This window comes from Dromiciops gliroides, chromosome 3, assembly GCF_019393635.1.
Source record: "Dromiciops gliroides isolate mDroGli1 chromosome 3, mDroGli1.pri, whole genome shotgun sequence".
Taxonomy (NCBI): Eukaryota; Metazoa; Chordata; class Mammalia; order Microbiotheria; family Microbiotheriidae; genus Dromiciops; species Dromiciops gliroides.
In genome coordinates, this window is record NC_057863.1 from 610,003,700 (window position 1) to 610,025,625 (window position 21,926).

General features: G+C 45.5%; 1 protein-coding gene across 2 annotated transcripts in view; it reads left to right on the forward strand.

Moving 5' to 3' along the window:
- TCEA3 (transcription elongation factor A3) overlaps positions 1-8,371 on the forward strand; it is a 29,649-nt gene extending 21,278 nt beyond the window's left edge. For both annotated transcript variants that reach the window (XM_043992217.1, XM_043992218.1), the window contains 4 exons: positions 4,206-4,360; positions 5,413-5,559; positions 6,740-6,811; positions 7,475-8,371. In XM_043992217.1, the coding sequence (XP_043848152.1) occupies positions 4,206-4,360; positions 5,413-5,559; positions 6,740-6,811; positions 7,475-7,483 (383 nt within the window). In that variant the 3' untranslated portion in view covers positions 7,484-8,371. The remainder of the gene's footprint in view (positions 1-4,205; positions 4,361-5,412; positions 5,560-6,739; positions 6,812-7,474) is intronic.
- The last annotated feature ends 13,555 nt before the right edge of the window (positions 8,372-21,926 follow it).

Genomic DNA, 21,926 nt, shown 5'->3' on the forward strand with positions numbered 1-21,926 from the left:
GCTGTGACTTGTCCAGAATCACACACGTACACCAAGGCACCGTCTTTCCATGGGCCACGTTGTACCACACTGCCTCCACAAGTGTCATCTCCCTGTGACAAAGTGCTGGATCTCATGGGAGTTTCAGTCCTGGATCTGGGTCACTCGGAGCCAGAGGCCTGGCAGGGGACCCAGGTCCCCACAGCCCCCCCTCTCTTCTCACTGGCTCCCTGGGAACAGGGTCCTCTACTCAAACACTTCCTTCCCCTCCGTGGAATCAAGAATCAATGACATGAGGATGTCAAGATGTCTTGAATGGGCCCCACATGCCTTACTGCATCAGAGTTGTCAGTAAAGGGAAGGATTTCCTGACCCTCTCCCACCCATTCCCCCACTCTCCGTGGGGCCCTCTCAGCACTTCCCCCTCCCTTCCTGCATGACCAAGATCAGACTTTTTGGCATCTCCCACTTGACCCTGTCCCTACTGAAAGATGACCTGCAATCACTTCTGGAAATGGGACGTGCCAGACAAGGCCACTGTGTGTGGCACATGGGAAGGGTCCCAGTCTAAGAAAAGGCCTCCTACCTTTACCTGCCCCACCCTGATGCAGCCTATGCAGATGGAAAGAACACAGGATAGAGTTCTAATCCCAGGTCTGCCCCTTCCTGCCCCTGTGACTGTGGGCAAGTCACTTGTCTTGCAGGGCCTTGTTCTTCTACTCTATAAAATCAGAAGGTTGGACTAAATCTCTCTTCTAGCAGGGGAGCTATGGTCTTGTGACCCCTGGACCAGTCACTGGCCCTCTCATGTCCCTCTTGTCAGTTTCCTCATCTGTAAAATAAGGGAATTGGATTATGTGATCTCAAAGGTCCCTTTGATTCTGACATTCTGGGTTCTAAGGGCCCTCCCAGCTCTGATATTCTGGGTTCTAAGGGCCCTCCCAGTTCTGACATTCTGTGTTCTAACATTCTCTGGTCTATGATTTCGTCTGGCTTGAACATCCCATGTTCATTCCACAATCAGAAATAAGGATTAGAATATTCCTGGGGTGAGGAACATAGGAAATTAAATGTGCACCAGGGAAGGCACAGATGACTGATGTCAGAACCTACTCTGAAATTTGGAAAGGGGGAGAGAAGAAAGGAAGAGGGCCTAAGTCCCAGGAGGAAGGGATAAAAGGGATGGTAAGAAGGGGGTGCATAAGACAGCTTGGCCTCTGAGAAGTCTCAGAGGGCTGAGCCTGGCTCCAGGCCCTTCCTGGGCTAATTCATGTTCATTGTTTTTCTCCATTTAATTATTTCGAATGTGACCCACTATTCAAACCCATTTCCTACTAACACAATGCCTCCCATCCCTGTGTTATCACAAACTTCATCTGCAGTCCCAGGGGGCTCAACAGTTCCCTTGCTTCCTTCTCTTGGCCTTCTACCACAGCTGGGCTTCAGACAATAGCTGGAAGGATTCCTTATTCATTTTCATTCATTATCTTGGTTTCCCATTCCCCCCACCCCCAGCCACCCAGCCCTCCTCCTTCTCCCATCTTGTGGTATCTGTCCAGAGGTGCCTGGTGAGATGATGAAAGCCATGTTGATCATTGTTCAGGTGACAAGAGTTTGTGTTGTTCAGTTGTGTCCAACTCTCCGTGACCCCTTTTGGGGTTTTCTTGGCAGAGATGCTGGAGAGGTTTTGCCATTTCCTTTTCCAGCTCATTTTTCAGATGAGGAAACTGAGGCAAACAGGGTGAAGTGACTTGTCCAAGGTTACGTAGCTAGTGAGTGTCTGAGGCTGAATTTGAACTTGGGTCTTCCTGACTACAGGTTGGGTGCTTTATCTCCTAACTGCCCAAGAAGTTTAGGCTGTCTTGTTTCTAACCTGGATCACAAGAGTGGACCCTGAGGTCCACAAACCCCCAAAAGGGTTTGTAGATAGATTTGATTTATTTATTTTGTGGGGGCAATGAGGGTTAAGTGACTTGCCCAGGGTCACACAGCTAGTGAGTGTCAAGTGTCTGAGGTCGGATTTGAACTCAGGTCCTCCTGAATCCAGGGCTAGTGCTTTATCCACTGCGCCACCTAGCTGCCCCAATAGATTTTTTTAACTTTCAATTTTATTTTATTTTATTTTCAGCTCCAAATGTTCTCATTTCTGTCTCCAACTCACAATCTGCCCCTGTTTGTGCTGTGAGATTCTTGGCCCTTTCCTTCCATAAAAACATAATCAAGACTGCTTTTCTTGCCTCCCAGCTTCCTAGGAAGGAAACTGAGCAGGCATAATTAGGATCATGGATTTTTTTAGAGCTCAAAGGAATCTTTGAGGCCATCTAGTCTGGAGGTGTCAAACAGGTGGCCCAGTGTGGCCAGAATCAGCTTAAAATGTAATTCTTGGGGCAGCTAGGTGGTGCAGTGGATAGAGCACCGGCCCCGGAGTCAGGAGTATCTGAGTTCAAATCCGGCCTCAGACACTTAACACTTACTAGCTGTGTGACCCTGGGCAAGTCACTTAACCCCCATTGCCTCACTGTAAAAAAAAAATGTAATTGGGAAGTATTTAACAAAGTGAATAAAAATACAACGGAACACAGATAATGTTAACATGTGGTTTTCTAAGTCAGCAGGTATCCCTATGTACCGTTTAGTGACCTTCCATTTCTATTTGAATTGGACACCATTGATTTAGTCTGAATCCCTCCTTTTACAGATGAGGAAACTGAGACTAGGAGAAAGGAAGTTACTTGTACAAAGTAGCCAGGGGAAAGTGGAGATTTGAACCTAGGTCCTGTATACCCTGGGTAAGTCAGGTTTAGTTTCCTCAACTGTAAAATGAGGGGGTTGGACTCAAGGATTTCTAAGGTCCCCTCTAGCTTTCAGCCTATGATCTTGCAGTCCTCTGAGGCAGAGCGGTTTGATGGGCCATATGCTGAATTGGGAGGCAAAGAACCTGGTTTTGAATCCTGTTTCTGCCACTCTGGACCGCATTAATAAGATGGAGGAGACTGGACCAGATGACCTCAAAAGTCGCTTCCAGCCCTAAATCAGTGATCTGCGTGTTCTTTCCACATCACTAGACTGCCATGGAGAGCAGATGGGAGGGCAAGTGACATGGTCCCAGGCACAACATCCCAAGCGACAAAAATGAAACCTGAACCCAAATCTCCTCATTCCAAGCCTGGTGCCCCAGGCTGCCTCTCTAAAACAAAACAAAACAAAACCCCTATTTGCCTCAGTTTCCCCATCTATAAAAAGGCAATATTGGTAGCACCTACCCCTCAGGGTTGTTGGGAGAATCAGATGAGATAATGTTTGTAAAATGCTTAACGTGATACATAAAGGCCAACTATTGTTATTGTTATTATTATTATTTTGCGGGTGGGGGTGGGGCATTGGGGGTTAAGTGACTTGCCCAGGGTCACACAGCTAGTAAGTGTCAAGTGTCTGAGGCTGGATTTGAACTCAGGTACTCCTGACTCCAGGGCCAGCGCTTTAACCACTGCGCCATCTAGCTGCCCCCTATTGTTATTATTAAAAAAAAGAGTACAGTTATCCCTTTTACATTGAGGGGGTTGGGGCAGGTCCATGAGGGCCACAGATCAAATCAAGAGCTGAGGAGAGTGAAAATCTCTCCCAGCAGAACTAAGATCCCAAGACTGAACCTATTCCCAGTGGCCATCATAGGACTTAAACTCGAAAGAAATATTAGCCATCACCTAGTTCAGGGTTCCATGGATCCCCCAGGGGTTGGTATATAGATTTCAAGGGATTTGTGAACTTAGAACTTTATTTTCATGGACTTACATCTTTATTTTTTATTTTATATTTGTATATATATATTATATTTTACTTATATATTCATATTTTATATTTTATGGACTTACATCTTTATTTTCACTAACCTTAGTTTTCTTTGTAATCCTATGTATTTTATTTTACCCAGTGAAAAATATTCTTCTGAAAAAGTCCATAGGTTCTATCAGATGGACAGAGGGGTGCAGGTCACAAAAAGGTGGAAAACTGCTGGTCTAATCCAGCTTTCTCATTTTACATATGAAGAAGCAAGCCTAGAGATAGATGTGAGGGGGCCAGACTCAGGTCACACAGTAGAGCCAGGGCCACGACCCAGTGGATTTCAAACCCAGTGTTATTTTTTATTTACGGTGGGGCTGTGGTTGTGGGAGGGAAGAGAGGCTTCCTCGCCACTTCCTCTTTGGAGAGACCCTTGACTATTTCACATATATATCAAGAACTGAAGGGCACAGACATGAAATACCGGAATAGGGTACGCAGCCGAATCAGTAACCTCAAGGACCCCAGGAACCCCAACTTGAGGCGGAACGTGCTTTGCGGGGCCATCTCCACCAGCCTCATTGCCAGGATGACGGCCGAGGTGAGGAACTCCGAGGCAGAGCTATTTCTGAAGCCAGAGTCTTGGCTCCTGGGGAGGTGTCGGGCAGACTCCCTGTGGGAAGCAGAGAAACTGAGGTCAGCTTCTTAAATTGTAGCCCCTGGCTCCTCAAAATATTGGGTTCAAAGGATCCTGATGTCTGTCCCTGTTAGTAAAGTCTAGGAGACAGAGACCCCATAACTGGGGCCCCAGCAACACCGGCCAGAGTGAAGAGATGACATGACACAGGCCAGTTGCTGATTATAATTATAGAATATAATTATGGAAATTATTGAAGGACGTATATAAAAGTTTGTTGTTCAGCTCTGTTCAACTCTCCATGACCCTATTGAGGTTTTCTTGGCAAAGATACTGGAGGGGTTTGCCATTTCCTTCTCCAGCTCATTTTACAGATGAGGAAACTGAGGCAAGCAGGGTGAAGTGACTTGCCCACAGTCACACAGCTAGTAAGTGTCCGAGGCCAGCTTTGAACTCAGGAAGGTGAGTTGGCCTGACTCCAGGCATAGCGCTCTCAGCACTATGGTGCCACCTAGCTGTTCCCATATATAAAAGTACCAGAATTTAAGTGAAACCGGTGACCATCTAGACTGAGCAGAACATCTTATCCTCCCACTGGTGCCAGTCCCATTGATTCATCCTCCTGTTAGAGTTTGTGGGACTCCCTATGGCTTCCTTCTATGAAATTTGCTCCTGCCCATGTGTCATCGGGGAGGGTTGGCTGCAGAGGGGAGGTGGCACCTGGCATGGAGAGGTCACTCAGAGAACCTGAGACTAACAGCTGGGCACCAGAGCAGGTAGAAGTGAGCGTAACAGGAGCACCTACTGTGGATGGCCTGGCCAGCCACCGTCACGCAGCCTCTAAGTGGCAGAAGCAGGCTGCCATGACACTCTACCGACCCTTCTCCCTGCAGTGGTGGCCCCATCTCAGGGAGCGTCTTCCTCCCAGCCCAAGCCATGCCCTAAGGGTGCCCCTCTAGGGACATGTGGGGGGGGATGGCGCCAGCCATCTTAGAATGTTGGGTGGTTCATTGCAGGAGATGGCCAGTGATGAGCTGAAGGAGCTGAGGAATGCCATGACCCTGGAGGCCATCCGAGAGCACCAGATGGCCAAGACCGGGGGCACCACGACTGACCTCTTCCAATGCAATAAGTGCAAAAAGAAGAATTGTACCTACAACCAGGTGAGCATGGCCGTGCTCAGGAGGGGCGATAATTGAGGGAGGATGGGGGTGGGGGAGGCAGGGCAGGGGACGAAAGGAGAGGATAGAGGTGTTAGCCATAGTCTCTAAGTAGCCAAGGGACAGCTATAAAGGAAGGAGAGGTTGTCCTGGCACTGCTGGGATTTGGTCTCACTACTTTTCATAGTGAAGGCAGAACCTCTACATACTGAACTGATGCTATTGACTTTCCTGCAGCCTGGGACCAGGGGAGATGGAAACAAGGCACAAAGGTCAATTATAGTCAATTACAGTCATGAAGTGTCAGAGGTAGGAGGGTATTTAGAACATGGAATGTCATCACTGGAAGATACCTTAGAACAGAGAATGACAGGGATAGAAGGGCCTTTAGAACACAGCATGTCACAGCTGGGAGGGCCTTAGCACATAAGAGGCAGATCAGAGGGTCCTGATTGAGGAAAGCTTCTTGGAAGAAGTTGTTCTAGGCTTACATCAAAGATCATGATCCTGTAACACTTTACATTTCTTTCTTTCTTTTTGGTGAGGCAGTTGGGGTTAAGTGACTTGCCCAGGGTCACACAGCTAGTAAGTGTTAAGTGTCTGAGGCCGGATTTGAACTCAGGTCCTCCTGAATCCAGGGCCGGTGCTCTATCCACTGCGCCACCTAGCTGCCCCAACATTTCATTAACTTCCTTCACAAGAACTCTGTGACAGGTATTGCAGGTATTATCCCCATTTTACAGACAAGGAAACTGAGCCTCATAGAGGTTAAGTGATTTGCCTGAGGCCACACAGCAAGTAAGTTGCAGAGTCAGGGCTCGAACCCAGATCTGCATTAAAGGGATCCCAGGACTGGTGAAAGGGAAAAGAGAGGGCATTCCAAGTGAAGGCAAAAGCAGCAGTAAACGCCCTGTAGTTAGGAAAAAGAGCATTCTTTCTTTCCATTGAACTCGGCAAACATTTGATAAATTCCAACTGTGAGTAAGGCAGAGGACTAAGAGGGTCAAGGGCCTGGCCTCCCTGGAGTGCTGGGGCCATGGTGTTCAAGAGAAGAGGCTGGAGAGGTGGGAGAAGTCTGTGTGGGGGAGGGGGCCTTAAATGCCGGGCTGAGGAGTCCAGCAGAAAGCAGACAGCACGGTAGGTTCTAGAGCAGGGGAGTGACTCCAGGATTCTGCTTTCTCAGGTGCAGACGCGGAGCGCTGATGAGCCGATGACCACTTTTGTCTTGTGTAATGAGTGTGGCAACCGCTGGAAGGTCTGTGCTTCTTTTGCTCCCGTCCCCCTCCAGGCCTTGCTGGAGCCAGGGTGCGGCACACTGGGCTGCTTAGCTTCTTATGGGGTCCCCGCCCCCTTCCAGATGAGGTCCTGGGAGCTCAGAGAGTGAACAGCAGAGCTGGATTTTGAAGCTGGTCCCCAAGCCCCGAGTCCAGGCCTTCTCCACTTTACCCTTCTTCCTCTCTCTTTTTCTCTGGACGAAGTGCTTTACATTGCCATCTCCTCTAAGCCTCCCACTGACCCCCTGAGGGAGGGTCTCAAGGGATCCTGGTCCCCCTTGTTAGCTGGGCCACACAGCCGGGGCGGCCCAGCAGGCTTTGCACCTGGGTCTTCCTGATTCCAAGCACAGCTCTCCACTGGGTGCCACTGGCACCTTTCACCTACAAGGCTACCTCCCCTCCTTGCAGAGCCACAGAGGGTCCTGGGAGGGAGGGTGTACTTCTTGTCTCAGAGCCTTTCGCCTTAGAAGAGTCCCTTGTGAGACCCCAGGGCTCAGGGCAGAGGGAGCCCCACTGTTACCATGGGGTAGGTAGCCGAGTCACCCTTCCAGTTGCCGGATCTGAGCTTGGGACTGTGAGGACAGAACATCTGGACTGGTATTAGGAGAGCATCACAAACCCCATTGGTCTTTTCATTTTTTCAGTTCTGCTGAGTGGATGCCGGCCGGGCCTGTGGTGGATGCATCGAGGAAACGTGAAGAAGAAGCCATTTGGCCCACCTGCCTGTGGCAAAGGGAGACATGCTTGCATAGGAGGGGAGTTTGGGGTGGTACAGGCTGAACAGAGGACCTCCCCCAGAACACAAAGCCAGCCTTGGCCTCTGGCCCCAAAGCTCTTCCTGGTGGGTTAGAGGGTATTTTTAGTGGGAACGTCCAAACTGGAGGAGCTCTGACTGATGCTCGGGCCTCCCCGGATCCTGTAGTAAAGTAGAAATACGGACTTACTTAAGGGTTCACATAGAATGCCAAAACTACCAGAGACATTAGAACCAAGGCTGTCAGAAAGGAGAGGCATTTAGAGCTAGAAAGGAGCCCATCTGGCCCATCCTTCCCATTTTATAGATGGGAAGACTGAGGCCCCGGGGAGGAGGAATCACCCTGCCACCTGGAGGTGGCCCAGACAGCCAGTGTCAGAAATACTTCTAGACGCTGGCGTCCCAGACACCCACATGGGGGGGGGGGTCTTTCCCCTGCACCATCCTGCCTCTGGGGATTGAACGGGCAAAGACAAGGCCACCTGAGGCCTTCCTCAATGATTAATTCTTCTCCAGTTTTTCTCCACAAAAAACACCAGGCTGACAAAAGTGACATCCCTACCTGTCCCATCACTTCCTTTGCCTAGCAACCAGTATATCGTTTGATCTAATAATAGGTTTGACATAGTGCAATAGAAAGAACACAAGCTTTGGATTCAGGGGTTGTTGTTCAGTCATACCCAGCTCTTGATGACCCCATTTGGGGTTTTCTTGGCAAAGACACTGGAGCGTTTTGCCATTTCCTTCTCCAGCCCTTTTATAGATGAAGAAACTGAGGCCACCAGGGTGAAGTGACTTGCCCAGGGTCACACAGCTAGTCAGTGTCTGAGGCTGGATTTGAACTCGGGTCTTGCTGACTTCAGCCCCAGTGTTCTGTCCACTGCACCATCCCTAATCCCATCTCTGCTTCTGGGTGACCTTGGAGTGAATCCCTTCAACTCTGTGGACCTCAGTATCATCAACTGTCACATGTGAGGGTTGGGTTAATTCATCTCTGATCTTCCTTCTGGATCGAGGTCCATGATCCCATGAGCTCACATTTATAAATCCTGTTAGCGTTACAGCGTCCTCTCACTTGTGTCTTCCTGTTTGACCCTCAGCAATCTTGGGAGGCAGGTAGTGTGAGCACTACAACCATTTTATGGATAAGAAAACAGGTTTAGAGAAGAAGAGGCTTAGATCCTAGTGGCCAGGTCAGGATGTGTGCCCACCCGCTCCTGACGCCTTCCATTCTGTTACACTCTGCTGCTCTGGGCCTGTATGACAGACATGACAGCTGGATGTCCTCCTTCCCTCTCCTTGTCCTCATGCCCTCCTAAACTATGGGTAACTCTTTGTCACCGTTTGGCTTGGGGGGATGCCCCTTGCCAGACTCATGGATTGATTCCTCGAATGAGGAAGCCGTCCCTTCTGGCATCCCAAAGTGGCCGTGTTCTCTCCAGAGAAACGTGCACACTGCCCTGGGCCACAGCCTGAGATGGGACTCTCCATAGCCCACTCCCACCAGGCAATGGGTGGGGTTCCTGATGGTTTGATCTTTAGGATACCCTGCAAGCTTTCCCCCCTGACTGCACTTCCCCATGGCTGCAATGGTTTAGGCAGAGGTGACGCTTCCCTAAAAGATACTTTGACGGCCCCCACCGTGGCAGGAAGAAGGAGGCCCCCTTTCCCTCACCCACCCTTCCTGGCCACGCCCAGGGAGAGCTGCCCGGTTCTCTCCTCCCCCAAAGATTCCCATCCCTCCCACAACACCCCGCACAGCTGAAGAGCACGAGTACCGGCCAGTCCTCGGCCCCACGGGGCTTCAGGGGGGTGAGCTTGTTTCGACAGCCCTTGCAGGGATCAGAGAAGGTAGCTTGCCCAAGACCAAACAGCCAGCAAGCTATGGAATGAGGTCACTGGGACCTGTCATGTTGGGTTTTTTCTTCAAATGTACTAGGTACCACCCGCCCTTGAAATGGAGACCCCAGGCAGCTTCTCCTCTAGGCTAACTGTAAATAAACTCTGTACAGAAATCTGTCTCCAATTTCAGTTATTATACAACAGTATGGGGGTGGGGGTGGTGTACCGTGTGTGTATGTCTGCGGGGGGGGGGGGGGGAAGAGTACAAAGCAAAATAATTGATATTCTTAGTAGCGTGGAGCAGCTAGGTGGCTGGAGTCAGGAGGACCTGAGTTCAAATCCCATCTCAGAGACTTAATAGTTGAGTGACCCTGGGCAAGTTACTTCACCCCAACTGCCTCATTCATATATATATATATAGTATATATATATATATATATATATATATACATACTATATATATATATACACACACACACATGCATATAAACATGTATATACATACATGCATATAAACGTGTTGTATATGTATCATTCATATATATCTATATATATAGACACATTCAACCTTAGTAATATTCTCTAATTCACAAATCGCAATTCACATCCTTTGTCTCATCTGTACTGGTGTTGGGAGTGAAGGGCAAGTGTCATTATTTCCATTTAAAGGAGATGATAGCTTACCCACTTTAAGGTGACATCCATGATCTCATTTGCTACTATAGCCCTGTGAGGTAAGTGGCTGTTACCACCCACATTTTTTGGATGAAAAAACTGGTTCAGGGAAGTTAATTCACTGCCCCAGGAGGGAACAGCTAGTAGGTGTCAAAGGCAAGGCTTGAACCCAGGTGTTCTAGATTGTCAAGTCTAGTACTCTTACCTACTCTACCATCCCAAGGCAGATATATGAAGGAACTTGTAGAGAGAGGGGAAATGACTTCCTTAAAGTCACACAGAGAATAGGGTCTGTCCAATCACAGTACAAAAATAGGCCTATTGTAACCTATTTTTTAATGTTCTATTGATGCCTTTTGTCCTAACATCATACTTATTTCCTACCCACTCCTCCTACACTTGAGACCAAAAAAAAAAAAACTTAAGCAAAAACATGACAAAGGAAGACTCTAGCAACTCACCCACCTCTCTGCCATGAGGTATGTTTCACTATCTGTTCTGAGCCTACGCTCAAGTCCAATTACTTGAGTCCAACTTCCTTTTTAAAAAAAAATTATTTCTATCTTTTGTTTCTTTTTTGCCTTTGTTTCCTAGTATACTCCCTCCTCCCCTTCAAAAAAGTCATCCCTTAAAACAAAGAAGAAAAAAAAGAGAAGAAGAAAAAGATGGGACAGCAGAAGCAGTTTGGGAAAACTAACCAGCACATTAACAAAATCTGATATTATATGTAATGCTATATTTGAAATTATACATAGTGTTATACCTATTATGTTACATTTGTGTTTTATCTGGTATATAGTATTATATCTGATACTATATATAGTGTTATATTTATTATATTATAGTAGTATTATACCTGCTATTGTATATAGTGTTATATAGGTGTCTATATACACATATATCCATACATACACATACATGCACACATACATATACACACACCCATACATGCACACATATGCGTGCACACACACATATATAGTCCCCTACTTCCACAAAGAAGAGAGGGAGGTGCCTTCTCATGTAAAAAAAACAAAAACTTTTATCCACATTTAAGAAAAACAACTAGAAAGTTGGGAAGTGACAGGCTATAGCTAGCCTGCCCCTTCCTGTCCCTCCTTTCTGTAGGTTAAATTTTCCCCTTCATCTTCCTCCCCATCTTCAGGATAGGTCACCCTCTCTCTGGATTTAGTAGTGGGCAAGGGAGGTTTTGCTTTCATGCCTGAGCTAACCCAGATCAAGAAGGAGAGTGAAGAATCTTACAGAAACTGTCCGACCCCCAAGTCTTCGTTCAAGGAGGTCTCATTGTGGTCTGGAGCTAAAACCTTGGTTCTCAAAAGCCACACCAGCAGAGAGGAGCAAACTGGTCAGTCCTCCTGAGCTAGAAAGCTGTGAACCTGGTGAAGGATCCCGGATCCAGCTCCTGAGGCCTGGCCTGACTCAGCTAGAGCTTCATTATTAGGTTGGGTCCTGGGAAGGAATTTTTTAGCCCCAGTAACTTTTGGAGATCATCCCCTAAGGCAGAGGTTCTTAACCTCCCTTGGGTCTGTAGACTTTTTTTTTTCTCTGCATAATTATATTTCATTATTAATGATTTTCTTTGTAATCCTGTGCATTTTTATTCTGTGCATTTCAAAACCTCATTCTGAACCAGCATCCACAGGCTTCACCAGGCTTTCCAAAGGGGCCACACCTTAAGAAGCCCACCCCTCTCCCATAATCCAAGGGATGGTTGTTGGGGAAGGGGGGAGGTGAGAAGGAAGGGGAGAGTGTGAGATCTGACAAAGAGGAAGGAATACCCACAGTAATGGAATCCAAACCCTTAAAGTATTATACTAGATATGTGCAGAGCATTAGATGAACCTAGAGGATAGAAAAGAGATGAGACATCTTTAGTTGATGAGAGAACCTCTGTTACAGGCCAGCCCTGATTCAGACCAGTCTGGGACTTGAGCTTTGTTATTAGTTTGTTGTTGTTTTGGCGGGGTGGGGGGGGTGGGGGGGTGGGGGGGGTGAGGCAATTGGGGTTAAGTGACGTGCACAGGGTCACACAGCTAGTAAGTGTTAAGTGTCTGAGGTTGGATTTGAACTCAGGTCCTCCTGACTCCAGGGCCGGTGCTCTATTAAGCTTTGTTATTGGAAGACACCAAAAGACTCTATCTATCGGAGCACAAAAAGCAGTTTACTTAGCCATAGCATGGAAAGAATACTCAGCAAGGATGCAGCATTGATTCAGTTCAGGGATGCTGCTTCCCTGTCTCTGGAATGGTCATGCTGGTGTTGTGGCTAAGCCCACAGGAGAGTACTCCTAACTTCATTGTAAACTGGCTTTTGTACTTAGACCATTAGGAATCTAGGTCCACTGCTGGAGTAACTGGAGTAGAGTTAGTTCCCTGGGTCACTTAAGTATCATGGACAATTTTAATATTCCTTAAGGGAAAACTAGCCTAGCCAACACAGTGGATACTATTTATTCTGCACCTTCACTACCCATCTTTCAAAGCTCAGCCCAAAAGCCACTACCTCCAGGAAGCCTTCCTTGATCTTACCAGTCAGAAATGAGCTTTACCTCTTCATGCCTCTGAGAGTTCTTACTTTGTACCTTTGTTATATACATTCATTATGCTGCATGATGGTTACATTTATATGTTTTTTTTCAAATTTAGAAGTAGTCTTCCCCTGACATTCTCTTACTAAGAGGCATCATCAGGTGGTACTGACTCTTGGTTTTCTGAGGCTATGCCATTGGGACCTTATTAATCAGTCAGTCAACAAGCATTTATTAAACACTTACTATATGCCAGGTATTGTGCTAAGCACTGGGGATGCAAAAGCAAACAAACGTCACTCTCCCTCAAAGAGTTTACACCCTATTGGGAGACAACATGTAAATAATTAGGTCCATTAGGCTGTGAGCTCCTTGGAAAGGTTTGGGGAGAAAGGTACTAAGTTCTGTTTTGGACATGTTGAATTCGTCCAAGGGGCAGTTAGACTTACATGACTGCACCTCAGGAGAGAGACACTAGAGATGATGGAACCTATGAGAGCTGATGACATCACCAAGTGAGACAGTATAAATTGGAAGAAAAGAAGGCCTACGGCAGAGGCTTTGGGAAAAACCATGGTGAGTATGTGATGAAGACACCAAAAAAAAAAAAAAGACTGAGGATAAGTCAGGTAAAAAGGAGAGCCAGGAGAGAGCAGTATCATGACAACCCAGAGAGGAAAGAGCATCCAGGAAGAGAAGATCAACAGCATCGAAGGATGCAGAGAGGTCAGTAGGATCGGGATCAAGAACAGGCCATTGGGGCAGCTAGGTGGTGCAGTGGATAGAGCACCAGCCCTGGAGTCAGGAGAACCTGAGTTCAAATCTGGCCTCAGACACTTAACACTTACTAGCTGTGTGACCCCGGGCAAGTCACTTAACCCCAATTGCCTCACTAAAAAAAAAAAAAAAAGAACAGGCCATTGGATTTGGCAATTAAGAAACCCCTGATAACTCAGGAGAGAGCAGTTTCAACTGAACAATGAGGTTGGGAGCCAGAATGGAGTGTGTTTAGAAGAGAGTGAGAGAAAAGGAAGGGGAAGGACCAAGTAGAGACAACTTCCTCAAGGAGCTGAGCCGTGAAGGGGAGGAGAGATCTAGAACGATAACTGGTGGGGATGGCAGGAGGCAGGGAGGGCTTTATTAGGTTGGCTTCCCTTTCACACACCCTACATTCCAGCCAAGCTGGCATACTCGCTGTTCTTCATACTTGAGTCCTATCTCTTGGCCCAATGCCTTCAAACACAGACTGTCCTGCAAGCTTGAACACACTCCCCTCTCAGCCCATGACTCCCCAGTTTCCTTCAATGCTCAGGCTTAGTTCATGTCACCTCCCACTCAAAGCCTTTCCTGATCTTCTCTACTGCAAGCACTCTCTGGAATCACTTCGAATATATTGTGTATTTTCTTATGTGTGTTTACTATTTTTTCACTCCTAATAGAACTGAGGGCTTTTTTTGTTTTGTTTTGTTTTTTTGGTCCCTGTATCCTTGATGCTAAGCACCATGCCCATTTTGCGCCTTGCATCTAGTAAACATTTAATAAAACATCTATTGAATGAATGTATAGAGTGTTTGCTTCAAAAGCACATGTACGGGCTGGGCCAAACATCGCGATTATTTAATAACTCCTTTATTTTTTTGTTTTTAATTTACAATACTATAGCATCATATACAGTATATATAGGAAATGAAGTTACATTATGTGTGAAAAATCAAATCCTGTAAATGTCAAAAAATAAAGAAAAAATTATTTTCAAAAAGTTATTGAAACATCTGACTCCTTTGTGACTTTTGGCCCACTCTGTATTGAATGAATGAATGAAGCACAAACTCTGGTAGGTTCTTATCCAAGGATGCAAGAAGTTAGTCACAAGAACCTTTATGACCAAGGAACTGAAAATTTTTCAATCACAGCAATTTATGAAGACCGTCTACTAGGACAAAGGGGTAGTGGGTGGGAAGAACTATAATTAATAATAACGACGATAGTAATAACAACTAGCATTTATATAGGACTTTAGAGTTTAGAAAACACTTTATAACTATTGTTTCATTTGATCCTCACAATCAGCCGGGTAGGTAGGGGCAATTATTACCATTTTATAGATGAAGAGACTGAAGCTAACAGAGTCTGCTAAATGACTTGCCCAGGATCATAGAGCTTGTAAGAGTCAGAGGCTGAATTTGAATTCAGGGCTTCCTAATCCTTCATTTGATCCTTAAAACAACTTTGTGGCATAGATACTACAGGTATTATTGTTTCCACTTTATAGATGAGGGAGATGAGGACCAGTGAGCAACAACAATTGACTTTTTTTTTTTTTTGCAGGGCAATGAGGGTTAAGTGACTTGCCCAGGGTCACACAGCTAGTAAGTGTCAAGTGTTTGAGGCCGGATTTGAACTCAGGTCCTCCTGAATCCAGGGCCAGTGCTTTATCCACTGCGCCACCTAGCTGCCCCAACAATTGACTTTTCATGGTCATCTAGCTAGTAATCAACCAATGGGAAAGCATTTATTAAGCACCTCCTATGTAGCAGGCACTATACTAGGTCCTAGTGATACAAAGACAAAAACAAAGTAGTCTTGTGTCATCCAGGGGTTCTGTCAGGGGGAAAGAACAAGTCCATGTTATAGGTAAGTCAGAGATAGAAAATGGAGCTGGGGGGCAGCTAGGTGGCACAGTGGATAAAACATCAGCCTTGGATTCAGGAGGACCTGAGTTCAAATATGGTCTCAGACACTTGACACTTACTAGCTGTGTGACCTTGGGCAAGTTACTTAACCCTCATTGCCCCACAAAAAAAAAAAAAAAAGAAAAAGAAAAGGAAGAAAAGAAAATGGAGCCAGGTATTCCTGACTCCACGCCAGATCCAGCACTCTAGTCACTGTCACCACACTGTAAGCACAGGGAGAAACTTGAAGTACTGATGTCTAAGGAGCCTAGGGTGGGAGGGATGTGACTTTCCTCTACCATCACCTCTCCACATACCCCTCACTTGGTAGAGCCATGGGATTCAGTCCCACAGGACGAGGCTTTAATGTGTTAGTAAGATGTGATATGCTGTCTTTTTTTTATGAGGCGCAAATACTTAGCTGATGTGTCAAGAAGGGAACACTATGATTAGATACACAAATTAACCATGTCTCTGGGGGATCTTTAAATAGCTAAGCTCTAGTCAGATGGCAGCAATTCCAGAGTGAGAGAGATTTCAAACTGGGAACTGCCAGGGGAGGACACCCGCAGGGAGGGGAAGGTGATGGAAGGAGGTTCTCTCTTCTCTTCCTTCCAACTCAACCGTGTAGCTTTGAAGGGGAATTATTAGACCAGTAGGGCACACTACATCTAGTGGGGGAGCAGAAATATACATTGTAGACAGATATGGATACAGACACAGATACCCAAGGATGATTAAACAGCTTCCAGAAGAGAGGCCCCTGGCAGAAGAAAAGAGAGTTGGACCAGCTGAGTAACCCACGAAGCAAACAAAGATTGATCTCCCCGGAAGAGCTGTGTGGGGACTCTATGAAGAGAAAAAGGACTTCCAGGCCCCACAATACCAGAAGTTATAGGTTGTCTTTGCCACAAATGTGCTTCACTATCTTTTAAGCCCTCTTCCCATTGATATTATATGTACATGTGCCCCAGGTTTGTAGGAAAGATTTTTTAACCACTGTTTTTACTTTGTCATCTTAGTAAATGCCTTTACCAAGAGTTAATTATAGGGCAGCTAGATGGCGCAGTGGATAGAGCACTGGCCCTGGAGTCAGGAGTACCTGAGTTCAAATCCAGCCTCAGACATTTAACACTTACTAGCTGTGTGACCCTGGGCAAGTCACTTAACCCCAATTGCCTCACTAAAAAAAAAAAAAAAAAAGAGTTAATTATTGTTTTCTGGCTGATAATGATCAGTATATCAGCAGGGGCCTGCGAGTTATAGTGTTAGTAGTGCAGACCCACAGGGTTACCCATAGAATCCAAGAATCCAAACTTACTTACAGGTTGAAGGAGTAGCCCTGGGGGGGTGCTACAAAAGTATGTGGGTGTTGCAAATACTTCGACTGGTACTGTTGTCCATTTGGTGTTATCCAACTCTATGTTTTCTTGGCAATGATACTGGAGTTTGCCATTTCCTTCTCCAGTGTATTCCCATTTTATAGATGAGGAATTGAGGCAAATTGGGGTTGAGTTGCCCTAGGTCACACAGCTAGTAAGTATCTGAGGCTCAATTTATACTCAGATATTTCTTACTCCAGGCCTGGTGCACTATCCAATGCATCATCTACCTGCCTAACTGGTACTATTTCATGGCAAATCCCTTAAGGGTGAAGACTAAGGTGGTGTATCCAAGAGGGTGGAGTAAAGGCAGGGATTCACTTGAACTCTCCCAAATTCCCTTCCAAAAAACTTCAAAATAAGGCCTCAAATCAAATTCTGGAACACCAGAACCAACAAAAGGATGGGGTGAAACAATTTTTCCAAGCCAAGACAATTTAGAAGGTTAGCAAGAAAGGTCTTTCTCACTGGGATGAGAGTAGCTCACAGGTCTCACCCTGGCAAGACAACAGCTGGCCTTCAGGGCAACTGAATCAGCATCAGTGGCTCTCAGCCCACAGACAGTAAAGGGGTCAGAAAACTGGCCAGAAGGAGAATACAGGAGATCCTTTGCTGGCATGGGGAGCAGGACTCTGTTGCATTGCCCATTCCAGGTTGCAGTCCTAGCTGAGGAGGAGCACTAAAAGGAGCAGGCACCCTAATCCCAGGTGGAAAAGAGTTTTTGTGGTCACTCACTGACCAGGGCACAGGCCAGCAAAGCAGTGATCACACATCTCTTTACCTCGTACCACCTTAGAAGAACTGAAAACTTACAGACCCCCAGAAGTAGCTCTGACAACAGCATAATAAAGCCCCTGAAAGTTGGAACAATGCCTCCTCCATCCTAGAAGCAGAGTCCAACTTTAACATAAAGTTAAAAGTTAAGAAATGGGCTGGGAAATGAGCAAACAACAACAAAACCGAATCCAAACTTGACCATAGATAGTTACTTTGGTGACAGAGAAGATCAAGTCATAAATCCAGAAGAAGACAGTGAAATCAAAGCAGTTCTATGCAAAGCCCCAAGGAAAAAAATGTAAATTGGTCACAGGCCCAAAAAGAATTCCTGGCAGAGCTCAAGAAGGATTTTTAAAATCAGATAAGAAAGGTAGAGAAAATATTGGGGGAAATGAGAATAATGAAAGCAAATCATGAAAAAAGAATCAACAGCTTGGTAAGAAGGCATAAAAATCCACTGAAAAGAACTCCTTAAAAAGCAGAATTGGCCAAATGGAAAAGGAGGTCCAAAAGCTCCCTGAAGAAAATAATTCCTTAAAAATTAGAATTGGAAATGGAAGCTAATGACTCCATGAGACACCAAGAAACAATTAGAAAATCAAAAGAATGAAAAATAGAAGAAAATATAAAATATTGGAAAAACAATCAAATTGGAAAATAGATTAAAAAAATATAACTTAAGAATTACTGGACTACCTGAAAGCCATGATGGGAAAAAAAGAGCCTAAATGTCATCTTTCAAGAAATTATAAAGGAAAACTGCCCTGTTATCCTGGAACCTGAAGGTAAAATAGAAACTGAAAGAATCTATCAATCACCTCCTGAAACAGAAGCCAAAATGTAAACTCCCAGGAATATTAGAGCCAAATTCCAAAGCTCTTAGGTCAAGGAGGTAGGGACTACATCTCATTTCTATTCTATAGTCATGGTAGCTCTTCCCTCCAAGTCCCAAGAACAGTCCATTGAGCCTGGAAGTTGTTCAATAATAGTTTGTTGAATGGTTATTATAAAAATATGATTTGCTCGATTTCACATGTATAATTGATATATTGCTTGCCTTCTCAATGGGTAGGAGAGAAAGGAAGAATTTAGAATTCAAAATTAAAAAAAAAGAAGAATGTTTAAAATAGATAAATTATAATTTTCCAAAAAAAGTTTATTGAATTTAACTGGATTATTGAGACATGACACATTAGAAGGAGGAATTACACAGCAGAAGGGGCATAAAAGATGTTGTCAGAGAAACAGAGGGGATAGAGACTGGGCCTGTGATTTAATTGATATAGGAATCTCCAGGATGAAGCAATTCTCTCTATCAAGACAGTTTGTTTCCTTCCCTACAAGGTATAGTCTTAGAGAATGTCCCAGAGCACTGAGGAGTAGGTGAATTGTCCAGGGTCACCCAACTATTGTGTATTAGAGGTAGGACTTGAATCTTGGCCTTCCTACTTCCTGAAGCGAACTCTCTAGCTCAGGAGTTCTCAAATGTTTTTGTGTTAGGGAACCCATCTCAAAACAGTGTTTTTAAATAATCAAAGGAAAAACTAAATTTGTTATTGTTTTAATGAAGATAAAGACAAAATTTTCCCCACCCAAATTCACAGATCCCTGGTGCATCCCAGATTAAGAACTTCTACTCTAGCCACACCTGGAGAAAAAAGGATGTTCTGGTTCAATGGTAGGAACAGTGTAGAAGATGATGAAGAAGAGCTGTGAACAACAGGCACCCATGTCCAGGGTACTAGCCTATATCCTTAAAGGGAGCTCCCTCATTGATGGTCACAGATCCTCTGGAGTGGTAGAGGCAGACAGATAGGAAAGAGAAAAGAATCATTCCTATTTTATAGATGAACAAACTGAGGGTCAGGTAGGGGAAGAAGGCTGGTTCCTTTTCCAGGAGGCCTTGATAGGAAATCATTGAATGCGGCATGGTACCTCTTCCTGTCTCCTCTGAGTGGGACTGTCTGCTCTTTGGTTCTTTTCTGCCATAGAGGGATGCAGGCTGGGTCCTGAAATCTTTTCAGGGATGCTCTCCCACCTTTGGTGTCCACTTGTCACCCAAGTCTCACCTGTGGCTCCAAGAAGCTACAGCATATGCAGTGACCACACCCTGGTAAAACCATCTCAATAAACAGACTAAACCAAGTTGAGGATAACTGACAGGCCTCTGACCCATTGGTGAGTTAGAGGAAGGTCTACCTCAAGGATGTGATGACTTCTTCCAGCAGAACGAGCGGACCAGAACAATGTGTTCCAATAGCCATGAATGTGGTTGAAGCAGCTGCTGTGGAGCATTTAGAGTTTGGTCAGACCTTGAAGACACCAAGGTCAGACACTGCATCCGGGCCTTTCCAACTCCAATATTCCACATTCTGAAGTCTCTCCCAGATCCAACTTTCTATATGCTAAGTTCTATCCCAGTTCCAAGATTGCATTTCCTAAGGTCCCTTCAGGCTTCAACAGTCTATGTCCTAAGACCTCTTCCATCTGACATCATTCTGTTCTAAGGTTCCTTCCAACATTCTGTGTCCTAAGAGCCCTTCCAGCCGTAACATTTCATGCTGAATGAATGCATGAGAAAACCTTTATTAAGTGTTTTCCATGTGCTGAGCGCTGGAGAATACAAATAGAGAAATAAGACAATCCTTGATTTCCAGGAGCTCACATTCTAACAGAGGACACCCCATACATACACAATCCGTGGGCTGCAAGATGGGGAGGCCCCGTCTTTACTATTATGTCCACTGATAAAACCACGTCGGTTTTTGATGCTGAATCACTTGAGAGGGCCAAAGACTTCTCTTTTGGGTCTCCAGTAGCTGTGGCTGCAGCTCCTCCTAGGCTGCATCTTCATTTGGGCTGTTTCCCAGGATGATGGCTGAGGGCACTGGGCTGGAAGCATTGAGGTTCCCGAGGCTCTTGGGCTCAAAGTCTCCGACTGTCTCCACCAGGTCTGAGGGGACACGGTGGTCAAAGTTGGTTGGACGTGCCTGGCACGTGCTGCCTCCTATCTCTCTCTCAGAGCACCCTGAGGCTTCAGCTAGGCTGGCTTGCCTTCCCTGGACATGATGACTATTTGGCAGCTGTTGGGACGGACTGGCCCCTTCTCCACAAGAGTTACTTCTTTGGATGATGGCATTGAGGGCAATGATCTGCCTGTTGTTGACAGCTGGTCATCAGCTGCTGCTGGTGGTGGAAAGGAAGGCTCTTTCCAGCCCTAACATTTCATGGTTTTTTATGTTTGAATATCCTTTTCAGGGCTAAATCTCACTTAACAATTTTTTTCCATAAAATTTCTAAAATTTTCTCTTTTGGATACCTAACAATAACAACAGTTATTACCTCCATTTCAGATAAAATGCTTAAGACTCCACATTAATAAATACTTGACATGTGAAACAGTAAGTAGCCCCATCACCTCTGTTATGCTCTTTGAGTAGGTAAAGACTCCAAGGAGTTTTGAAGGCTTGCTGAATGGATAAAAGATTTCTAAAACTTTCTAAAATAGAAATTACAAAATTGCTAAAATTCTCTAATATTTCCAAAATTGATATCTGTTGGCTTTACATTACCTACATCTCTCTTACCTCTCCTACCTAGCAAGCCTTCCCTTGTAACAAAGAAAAAAGTTTATAAAATTAACCAACACATTCATTGACTGAGTCTGAAGATCTATGGGGTGTTCCCCATCACCGCAGGGAAGGGAGGGAGGTGCCCTTTTTCATCTCCTCTGGGAGCAAACTTGGTCATAATAATCACACACTTCAACATGGTTCAAGCCCCTCCTGTGTACAAACATTTGTATAACACCAGTCTTTATGTCAGTCTCAATCCCTGACCTCCTGAAACATACCAACAAGTCACAAACATGGAAAAACAGACAACTTATGTGACAGATGCCTTGGAAGGTTGCGCAACAAAGCTGCTAGTGAAGTAAAAGGAGATAAGTCCTTTAGTCAGGGTGGAGGGTAGATCAGGGATCATAGATCATAGATTTAAAACTGGGGAAGGGGGAAACTAGGTGGTGCAGTGGATAAAGCACCGGCCCTGAAGTCAGGAGGACATGAGTTCAAATCTGGCCTCAGACACTTGACACTTACTAGCTGTGTGACCCTGGGCAAGTCACTTACCCCCTATTGCCCCCCCCCCCGTTGCCAAATTTTATAGTTGAGGAAGGCTCAGAGAAAGTAGGTCTTGCCCAGTGGGTCAAGTGAAGACTTCTTGGTGGAGGTGGCTTTGAAATAGAATCTAAGGGATGGGCAGGAATTTAACAGACAGGGGGAGAAGGGGGAGGGGGCACATTCCAGGCACAGGGAATGTAAGTGGGTGGGCACATGGCGAATTCTCACTGGAGTATAGAATGTATGGAGAGGAGTAATATGAGATGACGGGAAAGGTAGGGGGTGACGCTAGATTTTAAAGGGCTTTGCATGTCAGGCAAACCAA